Genomic DNA, 26,891 nt, shown 5'->3' with positions numbered 1-26,891 from the left:
AACATAGAATCTGGTGCATGGGGGCACCTGGGTGGCTCAGTCGTTAAGCGTCTGCCTTCGGCTCAGGTCCTGATCCCAAGGTCCTGGGATGGAGCCCTGCATTGGGCTCCCTGCTCATTGGGAAGCCTGCTTCTCTCTCTCCCACTCCCCCTGCTTGTGTTCCCTCTCTCGCTGTGTCTCTCTGTGTCCAAAAAAAAAAAAAAAAAAAAATCAAAAAAAAAGAGAATCTGGTGCATATTAGGTACTTGACATTAGGTACTTGCTGAAGAAAGAAGAGAGAGAGAAGAGTTGAGAATACCTCCAAGTTTTAACCTGAGTAAAAGAGAGAAGGTGCTGCTGCTGCTGATAGGTATGGAGGAATCAGGAGGAAAGGCGAAAATGACCCACAAAGGAGGAGAAGAAGAGCCAAATAGTGTTGTGCCCGCAAAGCCAAAGTTAAGTAGTAGTTTCAACGAGAAGGATTAGAAAAAGGCCATTTGATTTTTGGGTTTAGAAGTTAGAAGGCATTGGGGCCCCGAAGAAAGTGATTTTGGACAGAAGCCTGGTTGTTTTTTCCTCCCCTGCCCTCCCCGTACACAAAACAAAAACTTCTTCATACAGTGAAAGTATCCATTTGCTTCACTGCGTCTTAGTCTTCACTAGTTGACTCCTGTCCAAGCCCTCATTCTCTGTCCCTTGTTCTGTTCTGATAGCCTAACTCCTCCTTTCTTGGGGGCCACTCGTGTTCTCTTACAATCCATTTGCCTCAAATCAGCTAGAATGATGGTGTTAAAACACAAATCGGGTCCTGTGCCTCCTTCTTCCATGGAATCTCCTTGTTATTTAGTCGCCCTTTTACGCTCATGGTTAACACCCTCCTGTGTTCAAGCTGTGAAGCCCTCAAGTTTTGTCACATTGTCAGCTGGAATCAGGAGAGGACTGAGTAAGAGTATTAGGTATATATTTGAGTAAGAGTATTAGGTATATATTTCTGCTGAACAAATTACCCAAACCTTTGAGGCTTGAGACAAACAAAAACTTTATGATCTTATAGTTTCGGAGAGTCAGGCATCTGGGAGAGGCTTAGCTGGGTGCTTCTGGCTTAGCCTCTCTAACAAGGTTGCAATAAAGCTCCTGCCTGGGGCTCCAGTCCTCAGAAGTCCTGACTGCTTTGAAGAAACCTCTCTCCCAGGGCTGTCGGCAGGATGCCTCCGTTCCTTGCTGGCAGTCAGCAAAACGCCTTGGTTCCTCGCCACCTGGGCCTTTCCACCGAGCTGCTTGAGTCTCCTCCTGACATGGCAACTGGCCATGAGTGATCTGAGAGAGAGCAGAGAGGATGTCACAGTGCTTTTCATGATTTAGTCTCTCTGGCCTTCATCATTTCCACTTTATTGTATTTATTAGAAGCAAGTCCTTCAGTCCAGCCCACACCGAATGGGAGGAGAATTAGACTCCACCTCTTGAAGGGAAAAGTCCCAAAGAATGTCAGGACCTACTGGAAAACCATCACCGTAAGGCAAGGAAAAAAAGGTTTATCAATGCCTTGAGGACGAAGAAAGGGTCTGGATCATCCGTTGTGAATAGCAGTACAAGAGTTAATGCAGTGAGCAATTGTTATAAGAGTGTAGTACGTTTTCCACCTGTGCTACGTCACAGGAGCAGGGCCAGGGAAAGCAGATGAAGAGGCTGGCCAAGGGTTTGGGGCTTGGAAACAGCAAGAGAATAGAAAAATGTGGACGTTAGAGGGGTGGGAAATACTGAAGTAACTGATCTGAAGCTCAGACCGGAGGTCCGCAGTGATATGGAGAGAGCTAATTACTTCCAAGAATGAAGAATCTGTGATAGCTCTTTAAGGAAACTGACTTAATCTGGGTTCCAGTTTCTTCATTTATAAAATGAGATTAATAATGTCTGCCTTACCTTCTTACTGAGTTATTATGCAAAGCGAAACAACAGTTGGAAAATCACTTTGAAAAGATTTAAGCATTCTTCTAATACTCCTTTATCATCATTGCTTTCCAAAGTTAGAAGGGGCTGAATTGATATTAAAAAATATTGCAAGCTATGGGGCGCCTGGGTGGCTCAGTCGTTAAGCGTCTGCCTTCAGCTCAGGTCCTGATCCCAGGATCCTGGGATCGAGCCCTGCATCGTGCTCCCTCCTCTGCGGGAAGCCTGCTTCTCCCTCTCCCACTCCCCCTGCTTGTGTTCCCTCTCTCACTGTGTCTCTCTCTGTCGAATAAATAAATAAATAGATAAATAAATAAATAAAATCTTAAAAAAAAAATGTTGCAAGCTATATTTTCAGGTATTTTTTTTCTCCTGCCGGTCTTCAGTAATAATTGCCCATAATACTGAGGTTGGAAAAAAGAAAACTCAATTTTCTTCATTCCTGTCCTTCAGGTGTCAATGGATATGCAAATGAGATCTGGGAAGTAAGAGGCCTCCTCCTGAATCTTAAACAGAATATTAAATACTCACACACACTTATAAGTGATGGTGTGGATTTTAATGTGTTTCATTCCTGTGAGCTGCTTATTCTCATAACCACTGGGCAGAACAAGGTCAGTGCATTTGAGATCAGAAGGAGGTATTGAGCCTGTAAAAGTAGACAAGGAAAGGTGTGAGATACAGAAAAAATGACTTCAGGGAAGCCATTTTTATCTCTATTTGTTGGGAAACCACAGTGGTTCCCCTAAAGTTGAATTTAGACCAAGGGCCTCAAGTCATTCCCAGCTTGCCCCCTCTTCCTGTTCTCCTCTTCGTCCTTGCCTTAGGCTCAGGAATTCAGTCTGCTTTCCATCTCTTTAACTCTGCCACATTCTCCTCCTCAGCTTCTGGAATGTAGAACCTATTGCTATCTTCCCACCTTCCTTCCCACCATCTTATACACCCCTAGCACTTCAAGTCAGGTAAAACTGTCATTTTCTTTCAAAGCTTTTATTAAATTAACACACACACACATCTTTACAAATTTACATTAACAATACATGTCAATTTTACAATGAGAGGCAGTAGAGCTTCATGATTAGGAGTATGGGTTTATACCCTTTAATCCCCTTCACCTATTTCCTACCCCCCACCCCCCACCATGTTCTTTATGTTCTTTATTGTCAAAGATATCATTCTTGGCTAATTTCATATCTCCTATCAGGAGAAAATATAACACTAAATACACTAAATACAATGCCACGGCTCTTTGGGAACTTTTTATATTGAAACAATAAAGATATTCTTGTCTCTGTAGTTCTTCTATACTATTTATTTACTCCTGGCTATATCATCACTCATGACACCGCATCATTCATCATGTTGCCCTTGACTCTCTCAAAAATTATTACTGTGCTCTGTTGATGATGACCACAAAAGGAAGTCTTACCCAGAGTATGCAGGAAATTTTGAACAACAATTTTTTTGTACAGTCACATCAAATTTTCATTCAGAATTTTATGCCATATACATAGAACAACACCTCCTCCAAACGTGTCTTCTCTTGTATTCTATAATCACAGCATTCCCAGACTGTGATCACTTTCAGTGTTGACCACATCCCTATCTTCCATACACCACCACCAACAGGGAGTATATGTGGGGGCTTCACAGGTGCAGCAAGAGGAGTGATGCCATTTGTGCATGCCTCATATGGCATGACTTAAGACTGACATGAGGAGGGCATTTTATCACCACATCATTCAGAAGCAAAAGAGGACAACAGTTGGAAAAGGCCTATTGGTACTGTGAAGTGATGGGTCTCAAAAGCACCTCGAAATTATATTGGAGGAGGAAGGTGGGGCTACTCCCAGATGACTGCCTGATATGTGTCCCAGGGTGTTTGGGGGAATGGAGTTACTGCCCTGGGTGCCAGTGGGGGAGTAGACAGTGGGGTGGTGGTATGCGATGATGTACAGGAGAAAAGATGCCTGCTGCCAGTCTACTGTCCTCTGGTGCTATGGACCACCGGTAGCTCCACATTCAGAACACTGAAAAGAGAGGGTCAACACAGGGACCCATACACACGACTCAAGTCCAAGAGCTGGGGAAGCTCTGTTGGTAGCCCAGAGGCCTGAACTCATCTTCCATGAGACTACAAATAGGCTTATCAGCACCATCCTGGAGACAATTTCACCTGATTCCCCAAAAGGAATACTGTGCTGTCCAGAAAGAGTAGTTGGCTCATCAGGATGCCCTCTTAAAATTGAGACCTGGTCTCAGGGCCTTGGGATGACCCCATAGACGTGAGTTCCAGAGTTTCTCAGGCAACGTGGGATTGGAGAGTGCCATGAAGGAGAGAAACTGGGACAAGGGCTCATTCAGGGCCTGGTCTGGGCTCAGCTTTGATAGCCCTGCTGGCCCTGGCTGGTCCCAGGCACATAAGGGACATCTAGAACATTTCCAGGAAGGCCCTCCAAAGCTGAGGCCCTCTGAGGCACAGGATCCAGGGCAGGAGCCTGGGAATAGGATGTTATTATAAGGAAGTGATTGCTATGTGATTTATGAGGGTAAGTTTTAAAGAGAGTTTCCATCTAGCGCTGCTTGTCACTGGGACTTCTCACTCTGGAAGAGAAGAAGCCAGCTCTCATGCTATAAGAACATTCAAGCAGCCCTAAGGGGGAGACCACATGCGGAGGAACTCAGGCCTCCAAGCTAACAGCTAGCACCTAATTGTCAGCTATATGAGTGAGCTACCTTGGAAGTAATTCCTCCAGCCCCAGTCAAGCCTTTGAATGACTGCAGCTCTTGCTGACATCTGACTGCAACCTCATGAGAGACCCTGAGCCAGGAGGGAATGAATAATCTGTCACCAGTGAATAAGTAACCTATATTGGTCAATACCATACAGACCAAGCCCTTAGCAACTTATTCTTCGAGGCAGAGAATTCAACATTAGCCTGACAAAAGTTTTCTTGTGCCTTAACTACGGCATGGAATAGGGCTGCTGCACTAGTACAAAGGTAAAAACCTCCGCAGCAATGTTTGTGGATTGACGACCAGGAAAAGATAGGCCCTGTTCCCAAGCACATTAGCCCAAGAAATGTGGCAGACATTAGTGTGGGGTGGGGAGAGAAACCCCAAGGAAGATAATAATACATTTTCACCCACTCTGATGGAATGAGTTTCAGAGTAAATATTAGGTTGTACTGTAGAAAGTAAAATTATATTTATTGCATACCTGAGTTTGGGTACTGAGAATCATACCCTGCACATCTGTATTCTTTACTGAAAGGATAACTGTTCTATCCTTCTAGAAGGACAGATTCTGATCTCATCCCCACTCATCCAATGCTTAATCTACGTTTCTTCCCTTACTTTGCCAGAACCTTTTCTGTCAGGGGCCTGTTTCCTCATCTATAAAATGAGAGGCAGGGGTGAATCTATATTCTCTGCAGTCTAAAAAACATACAATTAGGGGGCTGTATTTAAGAAACAGAATATAAAATTATATAATAGTCAATATTTATCTAGAATGAGAAAGAGAAACCACTGCCTATTTTAAAATGCTGACAAAACGAAAAACATCACACAATCCAGAACAAACAAAACGAAACACAAAAACGTTTTTACCTGGCAACCACTATAAGCTCTTTTTTTCTACATTTTTTGTCTGCATACTCTTTGCCTCTTCATATGTCAATTTTGTACTATTTTTATAGAGATATTAGATAAATTAGTAAAAAAGTAATTTAAAACATTGATAGTACAGGAACTTTTTTTTTTTTTTAATCGGCTTCACAACTCCTTTCTCTAAGTTCTCGCACGGGTGGTGCTTCTTGCCCCGGGCAAGCTCATGGGGAGCTCCAGCCCTTCGATCTCCCTTGGTTTCGTTTCTTTCGGGGCTGCCTGGGCAGCTCTGCCAGGTCGCCGCCCTCGTTCCCTCTCCCATCCACCCCACTCCACAGGCAGAAGTGACTATGAAGTTGTCGCCTGTCTCCACCAAGCAGGGAAGGTGATCCTGGAAGCCCCCCAGTCTCGCACGCGGCCCCAGGACCACCACTTGGGCTAGAGCGCGTCGGTGCTTCCGATGCCGGACTGGGGCGGCTGCGTCCTCCTCGAATTCCTGGACAATTCGCTGAGCCTTCAAAAGTGCTCGGCAGCCTACGTCCCACTCGATTCATGGTAGACTGCCCCCTATGAGAGCCCTTTTTTACGTGTTATCTGAATCTCTTTCTCCCTTTAACATTCCATGAGAAGCCTAAAACCAGAATCCCGGGACTTTGCTGCGCTATCCCACCACGCGTCGCGGGGCTCGGTGACATGCCAGGTATCTTGGGTGGGGCCTGTCCCTCTTCACTTTCTCCACTAGGGGCGGCTTTAGACCGCGGTCCTACCTAACTATGGGGAAGAGGCGGAGACCGTTTCTACGACGCCGGTTGGCGGCCAGCGTCTTGATCGACAAGGGCATTAGCGAATGGCTCTGAAGTAAGCAGCCGTTGTTTACGCACGTAAAGCCAATGGGAAGGCAGAGGTCCAGCCAGGGGCCAATGAGGACTGGCCTTAAGCGGACCGCAGGGGCGGAGCTTCCCTCGAGGGGCAGACGCTCGGGTAAAAAGTCTGGAGCAGACACTGGGAGAGTCAGAGGCACATCCGGTGTTAGAAGAACTGTGCAGGCTCCTGGGAGGCCGGTAAAAACGTACGTCTGAAGCTGGGACTGTAAGCCGGGAGTGAGAAATGGAAATGGGGTTGGCAATTATTGTCTGAGCAGGAGTGGGAATAGTCTCGGTTTTCGGACAGACTGCACCTTCGGGGAATGGGGCCCTCTTCCGCGACGGGACTCGGAAAGCTGCGCGGGGGTGGTGGGGGGAAGCTCGGGAACTAGTACCGCGCATGCGCAAACGTTCCGGAGCGGGGGAGGGGCTGGGGAGCGTCTGCTGCGTTTTGGGGGGCGTCGAGGCTCCCGTTCTGCGCGCGATTGCTGTTGAAGGGTCTTTTTTAGTCCCTCTTTCTTCCTTCCTCCCACTCTGCGTTCCTTCTCCTTTTCACCCCGCCAAGAGCAGGCGCAGGGGCACTTTGGCACAGCCTTGACTACTTAAATTCAGGCCACGTCCCCCACCCCTTCCTTCCGAGGCTAATGAAAGCGAAACCTCACGGGTTTGTGATCACCCCCGCTTCACCCGACTGCTTGTTTCTCTGCTTTGGGCCCTCTGCTGGGCCCCTTCTGGGTGAGCAGCGAGGGCCAGGACTCGACAAAGGGCCTGGTCAGGCAGGCTGCCCTGTCATGGCCAGGCGGGTGATGTCACACTCCTCTGTGACACGCGAACCTCCTTAGTTCCTTGGAAGCCGAAAGCAGAGGCGGAAGGTGAGAAGATCCTTCCTGGGTTTCCAGCCCCGTTCGGGTCTGATTGATTACCTTTGGACAGGTGAGGTGGCCTTGGCTTTGCTTGGTCCTGAGCCTTGTGGGCGTCTTTCTCAAAGCCCGCGCAGGAAAGGCGTCGTTGGGCGGTTGTTTTTTTTCTTGGATCTGCTTGCTGGAGCTATGGTAGTAAGTAGGCTTTGGTATTTTTGTATATTTATTAAGTGCGGAATTGTTACTCAGGACCAGCCCAGACTGCATTGCCTACCCCACCAGCCTTTCATTGACCAAACAACAATAACAAAAACCTCTCTGAACTTGAGACTGTTCTAGCAATAGTTAACTTGTGAATGTGTAACTCAGTAGAAGAGCTGACTGTGCCTGAAACACAAAGATTTTAAGGTTAAAAGTTAATGGCGAATAGACTTTTCTAGTTATTTATTAATACTTAGTTTTAGTTTATCTTTTTTTTTTTTTAAAGATTTTATTTATTTATTTGACAGAGAGAGACATAGAGCAGGAACACGAGCAGGGGGGGGGAGTGGGAGAGGGAGAAGTGGGCTCGATGTGGGACTCGATCCCAGGACCCTGGGATCATGACCTGAGCCGAAGGCAGACGCTTAACAACTGAGCCACCCAGGTGCCCCTAGTTTTAGTTTATCTTTTGGTTGAATGTGTAGTTTAAGAATTCAGTTCAAGAGAGATTATTCACGTTGTATAACCAAGTTATTATGGCTTCTACAAATACACTTATTTCTGTAATTATTAGGTTTACTCTCTTTGGTGGCTTATTTCTGTTGTCTAATATTTTTTGTTCTGGCTTCAAGAATATGTTGATACTTAGGTTTTCTACCATTTTCTTCCAATAGGGACAGAAGGGTTAAATCCTTGAGAAACACTCTCTGTAATTTGTATTTAGAGTTTCCTTCTTCCATTATTCATCTTGTGGAAACATGGCTTAGTGAACCCTCTTTCTTCCCGTCTCTCCCTTCCCCACTATTGGTGTGACTGAAGTCTTACTCTCCTAAGAATAGGAAAGGTGAAATTAATCCAGATATTTAGTCAGCATTCTAATTTTTTTCCTGGTTATGCATATAGTTCATCCTTATTGTAGAAGTGCTGAAAAATAGAGAAGTGTAATAGGAATCAACATGTGTTAATATTTTTTAAGTTTCTCTTGGCCTATGGCTGGAACTGTCTTAATGAAAACTTGCTTTTCTACTGTAGGCTGTAATAGTAGGAAAAGCACCAGGCATTAGAGGTCATAAGGCCTACTTATGTTCTGGCTCTACTATTTAACTTTGTGGTGTTGGTCAGGTCAATACTAATGTCCTTTTAGCACTTTACAATGATTTCACACAGGTTTTCATTCTTCCTCTTTTTTTTTTTTCTTTTAATTGAAGTATAGTTGACACAAAATGTTCCATTACTTCAAGTGTGCAACATAGTGATTCAGGTCCATACATTATGCTCACCGCAAGTGTAGCTGCCATCTCACGATACAGCACTATTAACAGTGTCACTGACTACATTCCGCTGTACTGTACTTTTTATCTGTGTCCCACAGATTTTTTTTTTTTTTTAAGATTTTATTTATTTATTCATGAGAGAGAGAGAGAGAGGCAGAGGGAGAAGCAGGCTCCCAAGGAGCAGGGAGCCCGATGCGGGACTCTATCCCAGGACTCCGGGATCACGACCTGAGCCGAAGGCAGACGCTTAACCATCTGAGCCACCCATGCGCCCAGATTTTTTTTTTTTTTAAGATTTTATTTATTTATTAGAGCATGAGAGGGGGGAAGGTCAGTGGGAGAAGCAGACTCCCTGCCGAGCAGGGAGCCCGATGCGGGACTCGATCCGGGTCTCCAGGATCATGACCTGAGCCGAAGGCAGTCGCTTAACCAACTGAGCCACCCAGGCGCCCCCCACAGATTTTTTTTTACTGGCATTCAGTAAGCTTGGTAGCCCAGGTGTTATTTAATCATCCTTATCTTACAGATAAGGAAGCCTAGATGATTTTCCCAAAGTTACATGGTAGAAAATGGCAGGATTTGTGACTCCAAAGCCAGTGCTCCTGCCACTATTAACGCTGCCTTTTTAAGCTTTCTTTTTAAAGTGAGATTAATAATTTTTGCCCTTTCTTTTTAAAGTGAGATTAATCATTTTTGCCCTTTCTTTATGGATTGGTGTGAAGGTCAAAGGAGATAACGTATATAAAAGCACTTTAAAGTTGTAAAGTTTTATATAAATGTAGTCGTATTATAGAAGGTACTACTGCTGGCCTGAAGTTTCACTTTATTTCATAAACTACCCAAGGGTATTAATCTCCTTTGGGAAAATACTGAATATTCTCTTGATGTTCTGTCTGCTAAATTTTCCTTTGCCACTTTGACTTGACTGTAGAAGCTGTTAGAAAGGTCTTCCACTTTACCCTGTTTTGTTCCCCCAGAGTTTTTTTTCTTCTTCTTTTTTTTAAGATTTATTTATTTGAGAGAGCGCGAGAGCGCACACACACAGAAGGAGAGGGAGAAACAGACTCCCCGCTAAGCAGGGAGCCTAATGTGGGACTCGATCCCAGGACCCTGAGATCATGACCTGAGCTGAAGGCAGACACTTAACTGACTGGGCCACCCAGGCATCCCACGCCGCCCCCCCCCCCCGCCCCCCGAGTTCTAACCAAGCTTCATGAAGTAGCTTTTGTATTAAACACATTTTTGTTTTCCAAAGACGGTGTTCAAACCAAGGAGAGGAAAACTAGAGATTGGCTTTTCGGGCCACTCGAGTTAGTCCTCAGGGTAGGTTCCCCTTTGAGCCACCTGGGGAGTGTTGATTTGAGGTTGCGACACTCCTCATTAGATAATGGGGTCTGCATTTGCTCTGGGGACTCCTGGTTGTACGTAAATATGGGGGAACAGAAAGCTGAATCACATGCAAGCTCTGCTCTTACGGTGCTTACAGCCATCTATGCAAGAAGTTCCGACACAATTAACTGGAATCCAAAACACTTAAAAAGTTTGTCCTCATTTATGCCTGCTTTAATTTGGGCTAAATATGTTGTTATTGGGAAGGGATTACTGGTTTACACTGGAAAATGAGTATGTATTTAGGACATTGGGGCCTCTTTCTGATCCAGTCTGTCAAACACTTGTGGTTACAGAGAGAGGTTCAGTAGTGTGAAAGTTCAAAAAATCATTTATTGAAGGCAGTAGGCATTCCATCTCCAGTTACTAGCTGGGTTCTGAAGCAGCACCCTAGCGAGACCGGATCCGATGTTAGCTAGCTAATCTCGCTAGCCAGGAATTTGGGACCAAGTTAAGGGAGGGGCTGGGACATCTAGGGTTCAAATCTAGGACCACCAGAGCCCAGGCCTGTCGAAACAGTTCTTTGGACTTCCTGAAACCAAACTGACCTACCTTCTAGGGATGACAAGGAAGGCATCAAGCTAATGACCATTTACTTCATCAAATTCTCTGCCACATCGGATTATCGCTTAGTGGTTATTAGGCTGTCTCAAAACGCCTTGTGGCCCTGTGGGACAGGAGGTACAGTGTAAATGTGCCCAAGGAGAGGCCTGCCATTTGCACAAAAGTAATTTTAGCCGGTAATAAGATTTATCAAATTCCTTTAAATTCCAGTTTATAATTTTCTTAGACTCTTCCCTCTTCCCCCAATTTAATTTTATTCATGTGGGTAAATATTAAGTCTTCAGGATATAGTTAACTGTGGTTAAATAATATTTAAAGAATTAATTTACAGGGCATATGTAGATTAGACCTGCAATAAATATTTTATAAAACTAGGGGGAAATAATGCACTGAGGACATGAGAGTAATGAGTATTTACACTGGTAAAAACAATGGCTAACATGGAGCCAGTCTTATGTATGAAGCACTGTTCTTTCTTTTGGAGAGAGAGCATGCATGCATGAGAGAATAGGTGGGGGGAAGAGAGGCAGAGGGAGAGCGAGGGAGAGAGAAAATCTTAAGCAGGTTCCACACCTGGCACAGCCTGACACGGGGCTCGATCCCATGATCCTGAGATCATGACCTGAGCCCAAATCAAGAGTCAGATGCTTAACTAGCTGAGCCACCCAGGCATTCCTGTATGGGGCACTATTCTAAGCACTTTATTTGTATTATCTCACATAATCCTCAACCCTGTGAAATAGATATTATTATATATTACTATATACAAATGAGGAAACTAAAGCACAGTGAGGTTCAAGTGCCAGAAACTTGCTGTGTGTTACATAGCTAAGGCAATATCAGGATTCAAGTGCAGCAAGCCAAGCTCTTAACAGATAACATGGTTATACAGAGTCTGAAAGCTATTCGATAGGAAGAACTACTAAAAAAATACAATTCTGCTACCCCCCCCACTCCAGTTTTTTAACCACATGGGGTTTTTCTTAAGTGTCAGTTGGTTCCATCAGGATATGTGGGAAGGGGACTCAGAATGGTCGAATTACAACAACAATGAGGAACCATATAATTCACAACTAAATGTGTAATTAAATGTGTGAATAATGTTTCTTTGACTTGCTCTATTTTAAAAAATACTTAAAGTAGGCTCCACACCCAATGTGGGGCTTGACCTCATGACCCTGAGATCAAGAGTTGGATGCTGTACCGAATGAACCACCCAGGTGCCCCTGAATTGCTGGTTTTGTTGTTAAATTGTAAATATTAAGGCAGCCTTCTGCCCAGTAGTCAGCGGGCTTTTATCTTTCAAAGGCAAGGATTTTTAAAAAATTTGTGATTGTTTCTGTTTTGCATAGCTTTTGGCCACTTAGCCGTATTTCATATGGACTATACTTAATAGGTATTGAAATAAGAATGTAGAGAATTTTTGTTGTTGTTGTTTTCACGGCTTGGCCCCTGATGATGATTATTTTAGGGCAAGGGTAAGGAAGATACCTAGAACAAAACGAGATTTAACAAGACCTAAGACATAGATGTTAGTTGATGAGAATATCTGTCAAGTTTGGTATTCCTGCTCTCCTAAGGATGAAGGCATTAAGTGAAGCTCTGATCCAAATTAAAGGAATTTGATTATGATTAACGTCTGAACATTTACTTAATGCGATGCAGACAAATTTCTCATGAGTCTAGGAGGCACAGTCTACATTGTATTCTAAATAAATAATCCCACTTCCCTGTTTTACATTTAGAACTGGGGGGTGGGGTGGGAGAGAGGATGCAATTTCTAGATTTTTGTATGAGTTGGTGTCTAGTTTGAGACAGACCAGTGCTGGTATGGATATCGTAATGGGCTGATGTGTGTTGGGGGAACTACTGTATTAAATAATTTTTGAGCAACTTGTAATATACTTGTTTCCTTTGTTGCGGTAAAATATACAGAGCATAAAACTTGTCATTTTAATGTCCTTTTTTTTTTTTATTTTGAAGATTTTATTTATTTGCCAGAGAGAGTGAGCACAAGCAGGGGGAGTGGCAGGCAGAGGGAGAAGCGGGCTCCCCAAGGAGCCCGATGTGGGACTCTATCCCAGGACCCTGGGATCATGACCCGGGCGGAAGGGAGACGCCCAGCCGATTGAGCCACCCAGGCGTCCCTAATGTCCTGTTTTTAAAACAAAGATTTTCATTTAACTGTGGGGCCTTTTTGAAATGTTAGCTGAGTTACTTAGTTAATGGTTTTGAATACTTCAGACTCTGTTAGAGCTAACTGTTCCCTGGGACTGAAAATACTTTTGGTATGGCAGCTGCTATTTTTTAAAGATTTATTTGTTTGAGAGAGAGTGCAGGAGTTGGGGGGGAGGGACAGAGGGAGAGACTCTTAAGCAGACTCCCTGCTGAGCTCAGAGCTGACCTGGACTCCATATCAGGACGCTGAGATCATGACCTGAGCCATAATCATGAATTGGACGCCCAACTGACTGAGCCACCCAGGCGCCCTGGGAGCTGCTATTTTTGAGTTATGAATGCAATTGAATCTTGTTCAGCTGAGTTTGCATATAGACATTGAAATGTAGATATGTTTTCTCTGCAGCTTCTGAATACAAGTAGTTTGAGGGTAAGTTAGAAACTTACTTAGCTTAATCCCTCTGGCAAAACTTGTAAGAATCGTTTTAACTCTTTACTTATGTCTACATTAGTTCTTGTCTGTTTGGAACAGACCTAGAGCAAACTATCATATTTCCTTGATTCTAAGACCTAACTTTTTCCTCCTTACGTTTTAACAGTTCTGAAATAAATTATGTCCTATACATATCATGTCATTTATTAAATGTATACTTCATTGTGTTTTTTCCCTACAAAGCTATTATTAAAATTGCTGTGTGTCTTGGGGCGCCTGGGTGGCTCAGTCAGTTAAGCATCAGACTCTTGATTTTGGCTCAGATCATGATCTCAGGGTTGTGGGATCGATCCCTGCATCAGGCTCCACACTGAGCGTGGAGCCTGCTTAAGATTCTCTCTCCCTCTGGAACCCCCCCCCCACTTGTGTGTGTATGTATGCGCACACTCTCTCTCAAAAAAACTGCTGTGTGCCTTTGTATCTAGAAAATTTGGTACTTACATATCTCATTTAAATTTTAGAAAAAGTACTGGTGTTAGAAAACTGGTCTTATTTAATTTATTTTTTACTTATTTTAAACCACAAGGCACTATTAAATCATGGAGAAATACTCCCTCCCTGTCCTCACAACTTTTGATAATTTTGGTTTTTCCATCTGCAGTTTTAAGAGGCAGTCAGCACCCCCCGGGAAATGTCAAAGAGCAAACTGGGAAAGAGGAGTTTCTGCCATTATCCCCTCCCACTGTTTCACTTAGTGGGTTCTGGTTACAGGGTGTTGCCCCTTTCTGACTAACAATCCCCTGGGTATTTGAGGATTTACACTGCGATGCCCATTCACCACCCCCACCCTTCCTTTTTTTAACTCTTGAAATTGGAAGCAAGAGGTACTTCAGTGTTGTTGTTGTGAATACTGAGAAATTTGGCTCTGAAGGTTGCTTCAGAACTATTGCAAGTTCTATCTGGGGATGTCATTAAGGGTGTTAATGGAAGACTTAAACAAAGACACTTTCCAGGTGCTGGATTCTGCCATCCTGTGAGTGTGCTCTCTAGAGGATGTGAGTTCATCATGGTTATGAAAGGCTGTGGTCGGTCCTGCAACAGCCTGCAATAATTGCACCATCTAGACCAAGAAGGCCCAGAGCCCCGGGACTTAGAGCTGTGAGCAGCAGCTTTAGTAGGTTCCTCAGCTTCTCACTGTATCCATCCTTAAGAACAGAACTAACAAAAAAATTGAGGTGAGTAGGATGTTGGTGAGAAAGGAAAGAGGAAATCAAGAGAGAGCAAGCTAGCCATTGTAATTGTTGCACTTGTGAGAGAGTGAGACTCAGGAAACAAATGGTAATGATGCATGTGAACTAGAAGAATGGCATCTTTCCACTGGCCCAGGATTTCTCAGGAGTCAGTTTGGGATTGTAACTTTTATTGCCCAGACTGGTTTTGCTGAGTATTGGGGCTAGGTGCTCATTAGAATAGGCGTGACTAGTTGGCTTGTTTTTCAAACTGCTTAGCTTTGTGTTTTAATACCACCCCATTCCCGTTTTTTGGTCAGTGTGAAATGAATAGGCATTATGGGTCTAATAAGAATCTGGATGATTGTGGAAGATTGATACTTAGAAAGATGAAAATTCTTTATTAGATTTTTTTTTAAGCCCTGTAGATTGAATGTGTTTATTTAGGATTGCATGTGAAATAGAAGAGGGAACAAAATTTAAGAGCCAAACTTGATGGTATTGATGGCATATAACCTGGGTACAGTTCAATTAAAAATGTCCTTTCTGGGTGCCTGGGTGGCTCAGTTGGTTGAGCGACTGCCTTCGGCTCAGGTCATGATCCCGGAGTCCCTGGATTGAGTCCCGCATCGGGCTCTCTGCTCAGCGGGGAGTCTGCTTCTCCCTCTGACCCTCCCCCCTCTCATGTGCTCTCTCTCTCATTCTCTCTCGCTCAAATAAATAAATAAAAAATCTTTAAAAAAAAATGTCTTTCTGTGACATAATTGGGACAGTTGGCAAGATCTGAATAAGGTCTGTAGATCAGATAATAGTATTGTGTCAGTGTTAATTTCCTGGTTTTGATTATTGTTTTCAGATGTACACACAAGTATTTAGGGGTGCCTGCATGGTTGGGGGAAAAAACATTTTTGTGCCTTCATGGTTGGGGGAAAAAATTTTAAAGTCTCTATATACTGCTATATAGAGAGGGGATAAAGCAGATATGGTGAAATATTAACAGTTAGGAAATTTGGGTAAAGGGTTTATAGGAATTCTTTGTACTATTTCATCTCTTCTGTAGGAAAATTTCTGAAATTATGTAAAAAGATCCTTTCTGCACAAATTCCTTTTTCATGGAGGAACTTTTCTCTTTTTAAAATTGTAAATCTCTTTCAGTTCAGTTTTAACATGCATTGGATGGAAAGTTTCTACATGCATATATTTAAAATTCAAGGCCTGGGGCACCTGGGTGGCTCGGGTGGCTCAGTCAGTTAAGCGTCTGCCTTGGGCTCAGGTCATGATCTCAGGGTCCTGGGATTGAGCCCCACATCGTGCTCTTTGCTTGGTGGGGAGCCTGCTTCTCCCTCTCCCTCTGCTGCTCCCCCTGCTTGTTCGCTCTCTGTCAAATAAATAAAATCTTTAAAAAATAATAATAAATAAAATTCAAGACCTAGTACCAGGCCCATCTCCTTCCTTCCTCCCTCCATTCCTCCCTCTTTGAGGTTCTATGCCTTTGCTGAGAGAATTCTCTAGCATCTTGATACAATGACATAAAATTGCTTTATATTGCAGGGGTGCTTAAGTGTTCCAGTCTTGATTTTGACTCAGGTCATGATCTTAGGGTGGAGGCCCAGTGTAGAGCCTGCTTAAGACTCTCCCTCTTCCTCTGCCCGCCCTCCCCCCCAAAAAAATAAAAATAAATATCGCTTTATGTTCCAGTGACTGGATCCCTTTAACTAATTGCTAACTGGTAATTTCTTAAAGAAACTACCTTTTTTTTTAAAGATTTTATTTATTTATTTGACAGAGAGACACAGCAAGAGAGGGGACACAAGCAGGGGCGGAGGGAGAGGGAGAATCAGACTCCCCGCTGAGCAAGGAGCCCGATGTGGGACTCGATCCCAGGACCCTGGGATCATGACCCGAGCTGAAGGCAGATGCTTAATGACTGAGCCACCCAGGCACCCTCAAAGAAACTATCAAAGGGACAAATTACTTTCTGAAAGAATAGAAATCAAATGCTAATAACAAAATAGTTTAGGGAGAAGAAGATGGCTTCATTTCCTCTGTGTCCTTTAAAATGGTTGAGTATGATTGCAAATGTATCCTAGAAGGAAATGCATAGAAATGAAAATGGCTGTGCTAGGACAGTGGGATTTTAGATACTTTCGTTTTTCCAACTTGTATGTTGCTATTTTTATGAGAAAGTTGTTTATGTTGTTTTGTATGTCCTTGTATCTGTAAAATAACCTTTCCTCTTTTTATCCTTGATTCTACAGAGCGGAGACTGTGTCCCACAGACTCTGGCATCATGAACATATTTGATCGGAAGATCAACTTTGACGCACTCTTAAAATTTTCCCACATGTAAGCATTTTGATCTTGACTGTAGTTTCTTATTGCATTTCCTTTCATATCTTACTTTTCCTAGTTTATTAACTTTTGTATGTATTAATTGGCATATTAACTTCGCTAGAATCCAGAGGATCTGATAAAAGCACCCAGATTCTAGGAGCTACTCTGTAGTCACTGAAAAACCATTTAGTTATTCTAGTTTGGGTATTGATTGTTCATAATATGGGACCTTTGGCTCCTCCCCAGCATTTAAGATTCTCAATTCATCTATTTTCAAAATATTCTTTTTTTTTTTTTATAACTTAAACATATTTCCTGGGAAGAAGAGAGGGAAATGATTGTTAGCTTAGAAATGAAATTGGTCCTAGAATAATGGCTGTTACTAACGTTCTTTCCCAGAACCCCCTCAACACAGCAGCACCTGAAGAAGGTCTATGCCAGTTTCGCTCTCTGTATGTTTGTGGCGGCCGCGGGGGCCTATGTCCACGTGGTCACTCATTTCCTTCAGGTAAGAGCACTTTCTCTCCTAGTTGCTGTGGCACAGATTTCAGTAGGTAGAAACCAGCTCAGCAGGGTGGTGCAAGCTTGTACCCCTCCTTAATCCTTTTCTGTAGTTTGCAATCTAAACTCACCAGAGCCGGCTGGTAACTAAGGACATGCAGAACCTTATTTAAGTTTTCTGGCAGCTGTGTCCTCTCTAGGTACTGAAAACAGAATGTCTTAACCTGGACACTGAATGGTGTAAGACCCCAGCCCGCTGAGTCATGGCATGGCGTGTGTGCTGGGGTTTGCACAGTAGCCTTTTTATCTTTTCCTGCCTTCTTTCTCTTTTTTGCTTTTGACTGTGGGGTTCTTAGATATAGAACACTGATTGTATGATAATCGGGAGAGGCGGGTTGAGACTTTCAAAGATTTGATCTATTTTATTCGCAGATGCATTTATATCTGCATGGTTGCGTGAAAACCTTCAACAACTCACTTTCCTCTGTTGAAAGAGACCTTGGGTTTGGCCAGTAGGAATAAAAGGGACAGTTGACAAATAATCAAAAAAGTTTGAAGTTCTCACTAACCAAGACTTGCTTTCCAAGTGTCCTTTTTAGTGTAAGTGTAGGGAGTGTGTCTGTGTTGGCATTTGCAACTACTGAGAACTGTCCCTATGCTCAGGCATCTCCTGGCAGAGGTTGTGTGAAAAATTATTCTAGATACTCAGAGGATAAAACTTTGATCCCTGGAGTTGAGACTAAAACATACTCCACCTTCTAGGCAAGAGTGGCCATTTTGGTTTCTGGTTGTGGGTGTTTTTGTTTTGTTTTTTAAGCAATGTAGTAAAATGCAGTTATCCTCATTATTCGTGGATTCTATATTTATGAATTGCCTACTTGCTAAAATGTATTTGTAACCCTAAAATCAGTACTCAGGGTGCTTTTGCAGACATTCGCAGTCCTAAGCAGAACAGCAAAAACTTTTGAGTTATGCATGGCACTGTGTTCCAGCTGAGGTTGAACAAGGCGCCACACTGCCTTGCTTCAAACTCTTGTACTATAAACAAGGGTCTTTTTCATAGTCTGTGTAGTGCTACATTTTTTGCATTTTTGTGATTTTGGTGGTGATGTCAATATTTAAAATGGACCCCAGGCATAGTGCTAGAGTGCGGTCTGCTGTTCCTAAGTGCAAAAAAAAAGTACACTAAGACTGTGATGTGTCTTACTGAGAAAATATGTCTGTTAGGTAAGCTTTGTTCAGACTTGAGTTAGAGTGTGTTGACCATGAGTTCCAGGTTAATGAACCAACAATATATATATCAAATAAAGTGTCCTTAAACATAAACACACGTAAAACACATTTTTCGGTTGAAGAAAATGTAACCAGAGGTGCATGAGAATTTAACCCTTTATTTTTCTCAGGAGCAGTTGTTCAGTATTCATTAATTCATTATTCACAGTGACTTTATAGAACATAACTATGAGAAAAACAAGGATCAGCTATACCTTTAAAGGAAGGAAGGAACTTCAGTGTCTGCATATCTCCTTGATGATTTTCTTCTCTTTCTAATTGCCTGCAGCTTTTCCCACTTGCTTTTTTTTTTAAGAATATTTTTCTTCTTACAAAACTAATGCACTTTCATTTTAGAGAATTTGGAAAACAGACTAGTCATGAGAAAAAACTAAAAATACCCGGACATAACAACATTTTGATTGTTACTCTGTCTCGGTCCATTCAGGCTGCTCTAACAGAAAACCATAGACTGAGTAGCTTAAACAGCAAATGTTTCTCACAGTTTGGGAGGCTGGATGTTCAAGATCGTGGCACCAGCAGATACGTTGCGTGGTGAGGGCCTGCTTCCTGTGTAAAGACTATCCTCTCGCTATGTCTTCACATGATAGAAGGGGCGAGGGAGCTCTCTGGGATCTCTGTTGTAAGCGCACTAATGAAGGCTCTACCCTCATGACCTAACCACCTTCCAAAGACACCCCCTCCCCAACCTCGAAGTATCAGCACATTGGGGGTTAAAATTTAAACATGAGTTTGGGGGGAGCATAAACGTTAAATCTGTAGCACCCTCTCAGTCTTTTTTCGATGTATGGGTATCTATATTTGTGTGTGTGTTTTAAAGTGATCAAAAAGGGATCATTTTTACTTGTCCTGCACATTGGAATGTGCTTCAAGCAGTTGTCACCCTGATCTGTTTCTTGGGCAAGACTCATAGTTTGACTTGGGTACTTGTAGCTCATGGACTGCCTGGGTCAGAAGAGCCTCCAGCATCCACCATGGTCCTGGCCCTGTCCTACACGGCTCCTAGTCGCTCCTTAGTCCCTTCTGCCTTTCCACTGCCTCCAGGTTAGAAGGAAATATTAGGAAGTTCAGGTGAATAGGTCTACAGAATAAATTCGGTATTTTCAAGTATTTCATTATTGACTCTGGATCTGACAGGCTGGCCTGCTCTCTGCCTTGGGCTCCCTGGGGTTGATGATTTGGCTGATGACTACACCTCATAGCCATGAAACTGAGCAAAAAAGACTGGGACTTCTTGCTGGATTTGCTTTCCTTACAGGTATGTTAGGAACTAGGCTAATTTGGGGTGGGAGAGGCGGTACTAGGGGTACTGTATCTAGTATCTCTGTAGACTAAGGCCCCAGGTTTGTATGTATTGTGGTTCATCCCAACTGGCACACTGTACTATTCAGTCTTGTATTTGAGTATATTTTGCCTTGTATTGCTTTTTTATTTCATAGAGGTGCATCTTGCTTTCCCATCCAGAGGATTAGCTCTTTAGGACTAGTGACTGTGACTTCTACTTTTATATCCAAAAATAAGCATTTGTGTGCTTAAATGAATGCGGTTCAAGAGCTTAGGTAGCATAACTTGTTAATGGTCGACGTGGGACTAAACTAGGCCTGAAACTCTAACTTAGTTGAACTTACACTGGCAACTATCACTCCTGTGACCATTTATTCTGAACTTTGCGGACAATTAATTAAAGCCATACATTGAGATCCATCCAACAGAGCACTTTGCTGATTCTCAAGAAAGAATGAAAAGCACAGCTCTTCTAGAATTATCATTAAGGGAAACAGGACTCAAGCTACATAGTAAAAATACTTGCAAAGCAGCATTTGACTTAGTACAAATTGTTTTTTGTTGTTTTTTTTTAAGATTTTATTTATTTATTTGACAGAGAGAGACACAGTGAGAAGGAACACAAGCAGGGGGAGTGGGAGAGGGAGAAGCAGGCTTCCCGCTGAGCAGGGAGCCCGACGCGGGGCTCGATCCCAGGACCCCGGGATCATGACCTGAGCCGAAGGCAGACACTTAACGACTGAGCCACCCAGGCGCCCCAGTACAACTTTTTTTTTTTTTTTTAAAGATTTTATTTATTTATTCATGAGAGAGAGAGAAGCAGGCTCCCAAGGAGCAGGGAGCCCGATGCGGGACTCGATCCCAGGACCCTGGGATCATGACCTGAGCCGAAGGCAGACGCTTAACCATCTGAGCCACCCAGGCGCCCCCCCCAGTACAACTTGTTTTGAGTGTGTCTAATCTATGTAGTGTTGTAGGAGAAAGGAAGGGATTTAGAGATTAAGATTTTAAAATAGGGAAAGCTAGTTTTTGAAGGCAGTAAGGGGTAGAATTACCAGACGAGGAGAGAGAGTAGCAAGAGTAGAGGAAATGTTGGGGCTGGAACAGGCTGCCACTGCATTCTCCTCTTGGCAAGTGTCCACCTGCAGAACTGGTCTGGCCTTTTTCACAAAGGGAGTCAGTCCTGCATGACTAGGTTGCTGGCCACAAGGCACTGGTTTGCTCTTGATATTTCTATCCTAATTCCTGACCTGGCCCACATTATAGTCTCACATCCCTCCTCTTCGGAGTATTGCAGCCTTATAGCTTTGCTCAAAAATGTTTGACATGCCTGCTTCCTTTTTTTTTTTTTTTTTTTAAAGATTTTATTTATTTATTTGACAGAGACACAGCGAGAGAGGGAACACAAGCAGGGGGAACAGGAGAGGGAGAAGCAGGCTTCCTGCCGAGCAGGGAGCCCGATGCGGGGCTCTATTCCAGGACCCTGGGATTAGGACCTGAGCCGAAGGCAGACGCTTAACGACTAAGCCACCCAGGCGCCCCTGCTTCCTTTTTCCTAATGTGTTTTCATCCTGGGCCATCCATGATTTTCATCTAAGAGAACAGTTTTGTAGCTCTGTCTATAAATAAATAACTCAGTCAGTAAACAGTTAAGGCAGATAGAGGAGAGAGATTTAATTATTTTAGTACACATGTTTTGGTTTTTTAGGATCATGGGCCTGCCTGTGCTTTTGATGGTCAGCTTTGGACAAGGGTCCTCTTCAGGAATTGATGGTAATATTGTGTTCGGGGGCTTTTTGTTTTCTAGGAGTTGGCCTAGGCCCTGCTCTGGAGCTGTGCATTGCTATCAACCCCAGGTAACTATTTTAATAGTATCTTAGGTCTTTTTATCATTGCAAATATGCCTCCTAAATATAGATTTGCAGAACTGTAGCCCTCAGTCTAATGGTCTTTTCCTCTAACAGCATTCTTCCCACCGCCTTCATGGGCACAGCAATGATCTTCACCTGCTTCACCCTGAGTGCCCTGTATGCCAGGCGCCGGAGCTACCTCTTTCTGGGAGGTAAGTGTGGACTGGAAAACAGAGTCTCGCTTTAGCCAGAATTCGCACTGGGACTCTTTCCCTACCTTCCAACTTCTTGTGATTGTCAGGTTGCAATTGAAAGCCTTAATTTGGGGGTAGGGGTAAGTAAGGATGGCTTTAATGGGGTTGTCTTACTTCATTTTGGCTTTTCTCAGGATGGCTTTTTGTCATCTCTTACAGGTGTCTTGATGTCAGCCATGAGCCTGATGCTCTTGTCTTCCCTGGGGAACCTTTTCTTTGGATCCATTTGGCTTTTCCAGGTGAGACTTTGCATGTAACTTTCTAGCAGCCATTTGCCTTGCACTTCTTGTACTTGCTTCACCCTAAAGCAAGGTAGACTAAGAATCCTCCAGAATGCTCACTCTTGTTGGGCAGTGCAGAGTTGTGCCTAGGGAAGTAATGTGGTCTTTACCATAGGCTTCCATTCCCAAGAACGTTCCTGCCAGTAGGGTTAGCATTTGTTTACTTTCGAACAGCCAGGAGCCAAAAAGAGGCACGACTGGTTTTTCCCCTCTGGCGTCTCCCACATGGTAACCTTATCTCATTCTTCTCCTGTTAGGCAAACCTGTATGTGGGGCTGGTGGTCATGTGTGGCTTTGTCCTTTTTGATACTCAACTCATTATTGAAAAGGCTGAAAATGGAGATAAGGATTATATCTGGTGAGTGAAAACTGGTCTTGAACGCCTCCCTTTCTGCGGCCGTCGGGAGGGGTGAGAGCGGCCTAGGTGGCACTGGCTGAGCTTTCTGGCCCGCCTTCGGGTATGTGGTAGGGTGCCCGTGGTTTTGGAGCTCTGCGCCAAGTAGCAGGCTCCCTCGATTCCCGGAAGACATCAGCTCTTTTTAAAGTTGAACTAATAATACGCATTTAATTATCCTTACTTTTAATAGTGGTTATCTCTAGGCATGGAGGGGGAAAGGAATCTTTCCCCTTTTACTCTATATTTTTATATTTTTAAACCTTTAATAATGAAGATACATGTTCTTTTTAATGTATAACTTTTGAAAAAATGCAGTAATCTCAGAGTCTCTTAACTAGTTAATGGTAGTCTGGGGTTCACATGCAGGCCCTGCAGAGTCTAAAGCTCAGTTTTTCTTCTTCCTGTGCTGCATGGGTTTGTTGATTTGAAAAGGATCTCGGACATCAGAGTTACACTTGGTGGTGGAGTGTTGGTGAAACTCACTCATGGGGTGGGTGTGGGGTTTTTGTGCTTTGCCCCTCTGTGGGCTGTGGATAGAGGAAGGTGGGACGTGCCAGTTGGTCATCTGGTTCTTCTGTTTCAGGCACTGCGTTGACCTCTTCTTAGATTTCATTACTCTCTTCAGAAAGCTCATGATGATCCTGGCTATGAATGAGAAGGTTAGTCCACCTGCTCCCTGAGGATTAGAGAATGGCCCCTGAATTGAGCGTATGTGTAGACTTCAAATTTGAGAACTGACACACTGTGTAGCTCCAGGTTAACTGTAAGGCAGGCTGCCGCGTAAGAGGTGAACCAGAAGTCTTTTAGCCCATGGAGAAAAAGGAACAAGTTAAAAAAAAAAAAAATCCTTAAAAAAAACAAGGGGTGCCTGGCTGGTTCAGTTGGTGGACCATGTGAGTTTTAATCTCAGGGTTGTAAATTCAAGCCCCACGTTGGGTGTAGAGATTACTTAAAAAAACCCAACAGCAAAGAAAAATCACTGAGATTAGTATCAAAAGAGAAAGGGGGCTTAAGTGGCAGCAGGAAACAATCTACTATGTGAAGAATTTAAAGGCTGTGAAGATAGTTATGACTCAGGGAAAGATATTCTAGGGGATTTGTTTAATATTGGCTGTTACAAATATGTGTCAGAAGTAGACCGGTTTTATACGTCTGTTAGTCTTGTTTCCAGAGAAGCATTCTGTATATGGTTAACATAGTCCATTCCAGCATTAGGGGAACAAATGAAACCATGAGGGTTTTTTATAGACCTTCTTAGGGAACAGGAGACAGTGTGGTGGTGGTGGAAGCCGGTGAGGAGGTGGGATTGGTGGCTGTCGGTCTTCCCTGTGCTGCGACTAGACGGAGCTCCAAGCAGGTTTCAGCCAAAGCAACTCAACTTGCATCTGTTTAATACACAGGGCTTCCGCCTAAGATGGAATGCAGAGTTCACTGGGCTAGATTATTTCTGGGTGTTGGTTTGTGCTCGGGATTTATGCTTCTCAGGCTAATGGAAAGTTGGTCTTGGCCTCTTGTGTAGTTATTTTAGGGTGGACTACCATTCTCCAGCCTTCACGGGTTAGGATTAGAGCTGTGGGGGTTATGAGTAAGCCAGGAGTGGTCAGGCAGCCCAGTTGGGCACTCTTGGGCTGGAAGTGGGAGCAACTGCTTAACCTTTATTCTTGTCAGGTCTGTCAGCAACTTGAGGGACTATGAGTGGAAGATGGTTAAGATTCAGGTCCTACCGCACTGAAGGAGTATTTCTCCTTCCTCTTTATCATCCTGTTCCCTTCCAGTCCCTGACCAAAGGCAGCCAGGTACTGGCTCATTCAAGAGTTAGAGCTTGAATGTGAGATGCGAAAAATTAATTGGGCAATTTTTCTCCATTTCTAGGACAAGAAGAAAGAGAAGAAGTGAAATGACCATGCAGCCTTTCCCATTTTGGCCTCTCTCCCTCCACCCCTCATTTCCTCTTCGCACACATTGCAGGTGGTGTGTTCTGTGATAATGAAAAGCATCAGAAAAGCTTTTGTACTTTGTGGTTTTCTCTATTTTGAATTTTTTGATCAAAAAACTGATTAGCAGAATATAGTTTGGAGTTTGGCTTCGTATTCCTGGGGTTCTTCCCCACTCCCTTTTCTGTCCAGCCCGTCCCTAGCCTCTTCCTCCGCTCAGGCAGCCAGACGGTCACCGTGATGAGGAGTGGGACCCAAAGCAGAGCAAACTCCAGGAGTCCGCTTTCCACCCGAGCTTCACCAGGTGCACCTGAACTGTTGGGTAGAGCTACCTCGGCTCTTTTCCTCAGCGTCGTGTGGTTTGTGCACAGTTCCTGTGGGGCTGGGCAGTGTGCTTTCCATCGGAGAGGAGTTTGGTGGTCCTGTTGTAAATCAGGCTCATTACATCTGAGCTACTGTCAACCCCTACAAAGAAAACGAAGAGCCTCTTCTGTTGGATGCTTTGCTTCCTCTGAGCTGCCCAAGCCGCTGCTGGTCTGGCAAACACACCGTTCTGTCTTGCTGTCCCAAAAGGAATGTGGATTGACGTGTTCCCTTTCCCTGTCCCTGGTCTGACCCTCAGGGAATCTGCCGGTTTTCCATCCATGGGGCGGGAGGATTTCAGCACAAAGGAAAGACCGATTCTTGTCAGGTATTTATGAAAAGGCTGGTTATGTATGGCAAGAGAGAGCATAGAATTCCCAAACTTCCCCTGTGTTTATTTTTATTTTTTATCACCTTAGTTGCTGAGTTTCCTCCCCCACCTGGCTTCGATTGCAGATCCCAGGAGAGGAAGGCTAGGGAAGGGAATGGTTGAGCCCGGGGGTAATCTTAGGGGGTAATCGTAAACTAATCCTGCTGGACAGACCCAGATGAGGACCTGTTTGGGGCAGGGGGGGAGAAGAACGCTGCTAACTGAATGGTTCTTTGTTGAGAGCGGCAGAAGTGGGTTGTGATGACTCGGGAGGCAGCATTCATAACAGTCCAGTGCATTTCTGTCTTCTCCCACCTGGACGCCAATAGGGTCAGGCCGGAGATGTGGGGCGGTAGATAAACGTTCATTTTACGGATGCACTTTAGTTTTTGGTCTCTTCACCTATTCCCAGAAATCTGTAGCCTTCCAGCCAGGGCCAGGTGACCAAACCTGCAAGACCTCTGATTCCCTCCAGCTTGCTTGGTGGTGGTGAGTGTGGGAGGCCAGCACTCATGGGGATCGCCGGCGCTTTCGCAGGGCGCTGCCGCAGGGCACTGGCGGAGAAGGGCAGGCAGCCTGGAGAGCAGTTGTAGCTCCAGCTGTTCCCAGGGCTTCCGTGGAAGGGGCCTGAGCCATCAACAGCTCATTGCCAGGAGGATACCAGTTTTGGCTCTCCCATGCACAAGCAGCACACGGCTTGACCCAGCGGCTGCTGGTTCGCAGCGCGCCGTATCATCGTGCTAGCCCGAGAAGCGGTTCCCAGGGAGTTTGTGCATTCCTGGAGTGGCGCGCTGCCCGGAATGGCTGGCTTCTGCAGAGGATGCTGCCCTCTGACTAGCTGCTTCCTCCAGCCTCTGGCTTGAGAACTTTGGATAAAGGGACTTCCTTCCCCTTAAACACCCAGTCGCCCTCTCTGTAAATTTGTTGATTCTCTCCAAGGCCTGAGAATCCTGAGTTACATCTCTTGAAGCCAAACTCCACCTCTTGTGCTTTTTTGCTTGGGATAAAGGAGTTTTTCTTTAGAAACAGTGCCAAGAATGACAAGATCTAAAAAACGACTTTTAAAGAAAATGCCTAACAGGTTTTTAATACAGTAATCACTGTAATTATCACTTTCTTTTCTAGTTCCTTGGTTTTCAGCTCAGGCTGCATTCTCTAACTCATACTGTGAAGACAGAGGTGTTTTTGATTCAGAAATATATGAAATCTCCATAGTCTTAATTTGTAAAAAATAAAGAAAATTCCTTAACCTTTCCTGGTCTAAGTGTGTGTTAAATTCAAGGCCACAGCTGAACATGGACTTGGGTACTGTCTGACTTGCCTTAGAAGTAGGGCCTGGGAGTGGAACAGGATTGAGATTCTGATCTATACTTAGCAGACTGGTGACCAGAAAGCAATAGCCCCCCCACCCCACCCCCTCGTAGGCCTCCCACTCTGGCCCCAGCTTGCCACAACTTTTGGGAATTTCCTGTGTGCGGTATAGAGCCCAGGCCTTTTCCCGTCC

General features: G+C 44.1%; 1 protein-coding gene across 3 annotated transcripts; it reads left to right on the top strand.

The window, feature by feature from the left end:
* The first annotated feature begins 6,489 nt into the window (after positions 1–6,489).
* Positions 6,490–26,641, top strand: TMBIM6 (transmembrane BAX inhibitor motif containing 6). Of its 3 annotated transcripts, none has more exons than XM_035002717.1 (10): positions 6,490–6,596; positions 16,785–16,872; positions 17,260–17,368; positions 19,792–19,912; positions 21,746–21,794; positions 21,903–22,000; positions 22,202–22,281; positions 22,581–22,681; positions 23,304–23,379; positions 24,593–26,641. In XM_035002717.1, exons 2-10 carry the CDS (start codon positions 16,817–16,819, stop codon positions 24,614–24,616), a joined length of 714 nt encoding a protein of 237 aa, XP_034858608.1. In that variant the 5' UTR covers positions 6,490–6,596; positions 16,785–16,816; the 3' UTR covers positions 24,617–26,641. The 3 variants fall into 3 exon arrangements, with proteins under 3 accessions (XP_034858608.1, XP_034858609.1, XP_034858610.1); XM_035002718.1 differs by having other exon boundaries at positions 6,504–6,604; XM_035002719.1 differs by lacking the exon at positions 6,490–6,596 and adding an exon at positions 14,259–14,532.
* The last annotated feature ends 250 nt before the right edge of the window (positions 26,642–26,891 follow it).

Source organism: Mirounga leonina, unplaced genomic scaffold (assembly GCF_011800145.1).
Source record: "Mirounga leonina isolate KUSES-001 unplaced genomic scaffold, KU_Mleo_1.0 Mir_126, whole genome shotgun sequence".
In the NCBI taxonomy this organism is placed as follows: Eukaryota; Metazoa; Chordata; class Mammalia; order Carnivora; family Phocidae; genus Mirounga; species Mirounga leonina.
The sequence above is the reverse complement of the archived record's forward strand: the minus strand, read 5'-3'. Positions and strand labels throughout refer to the sequence as shown.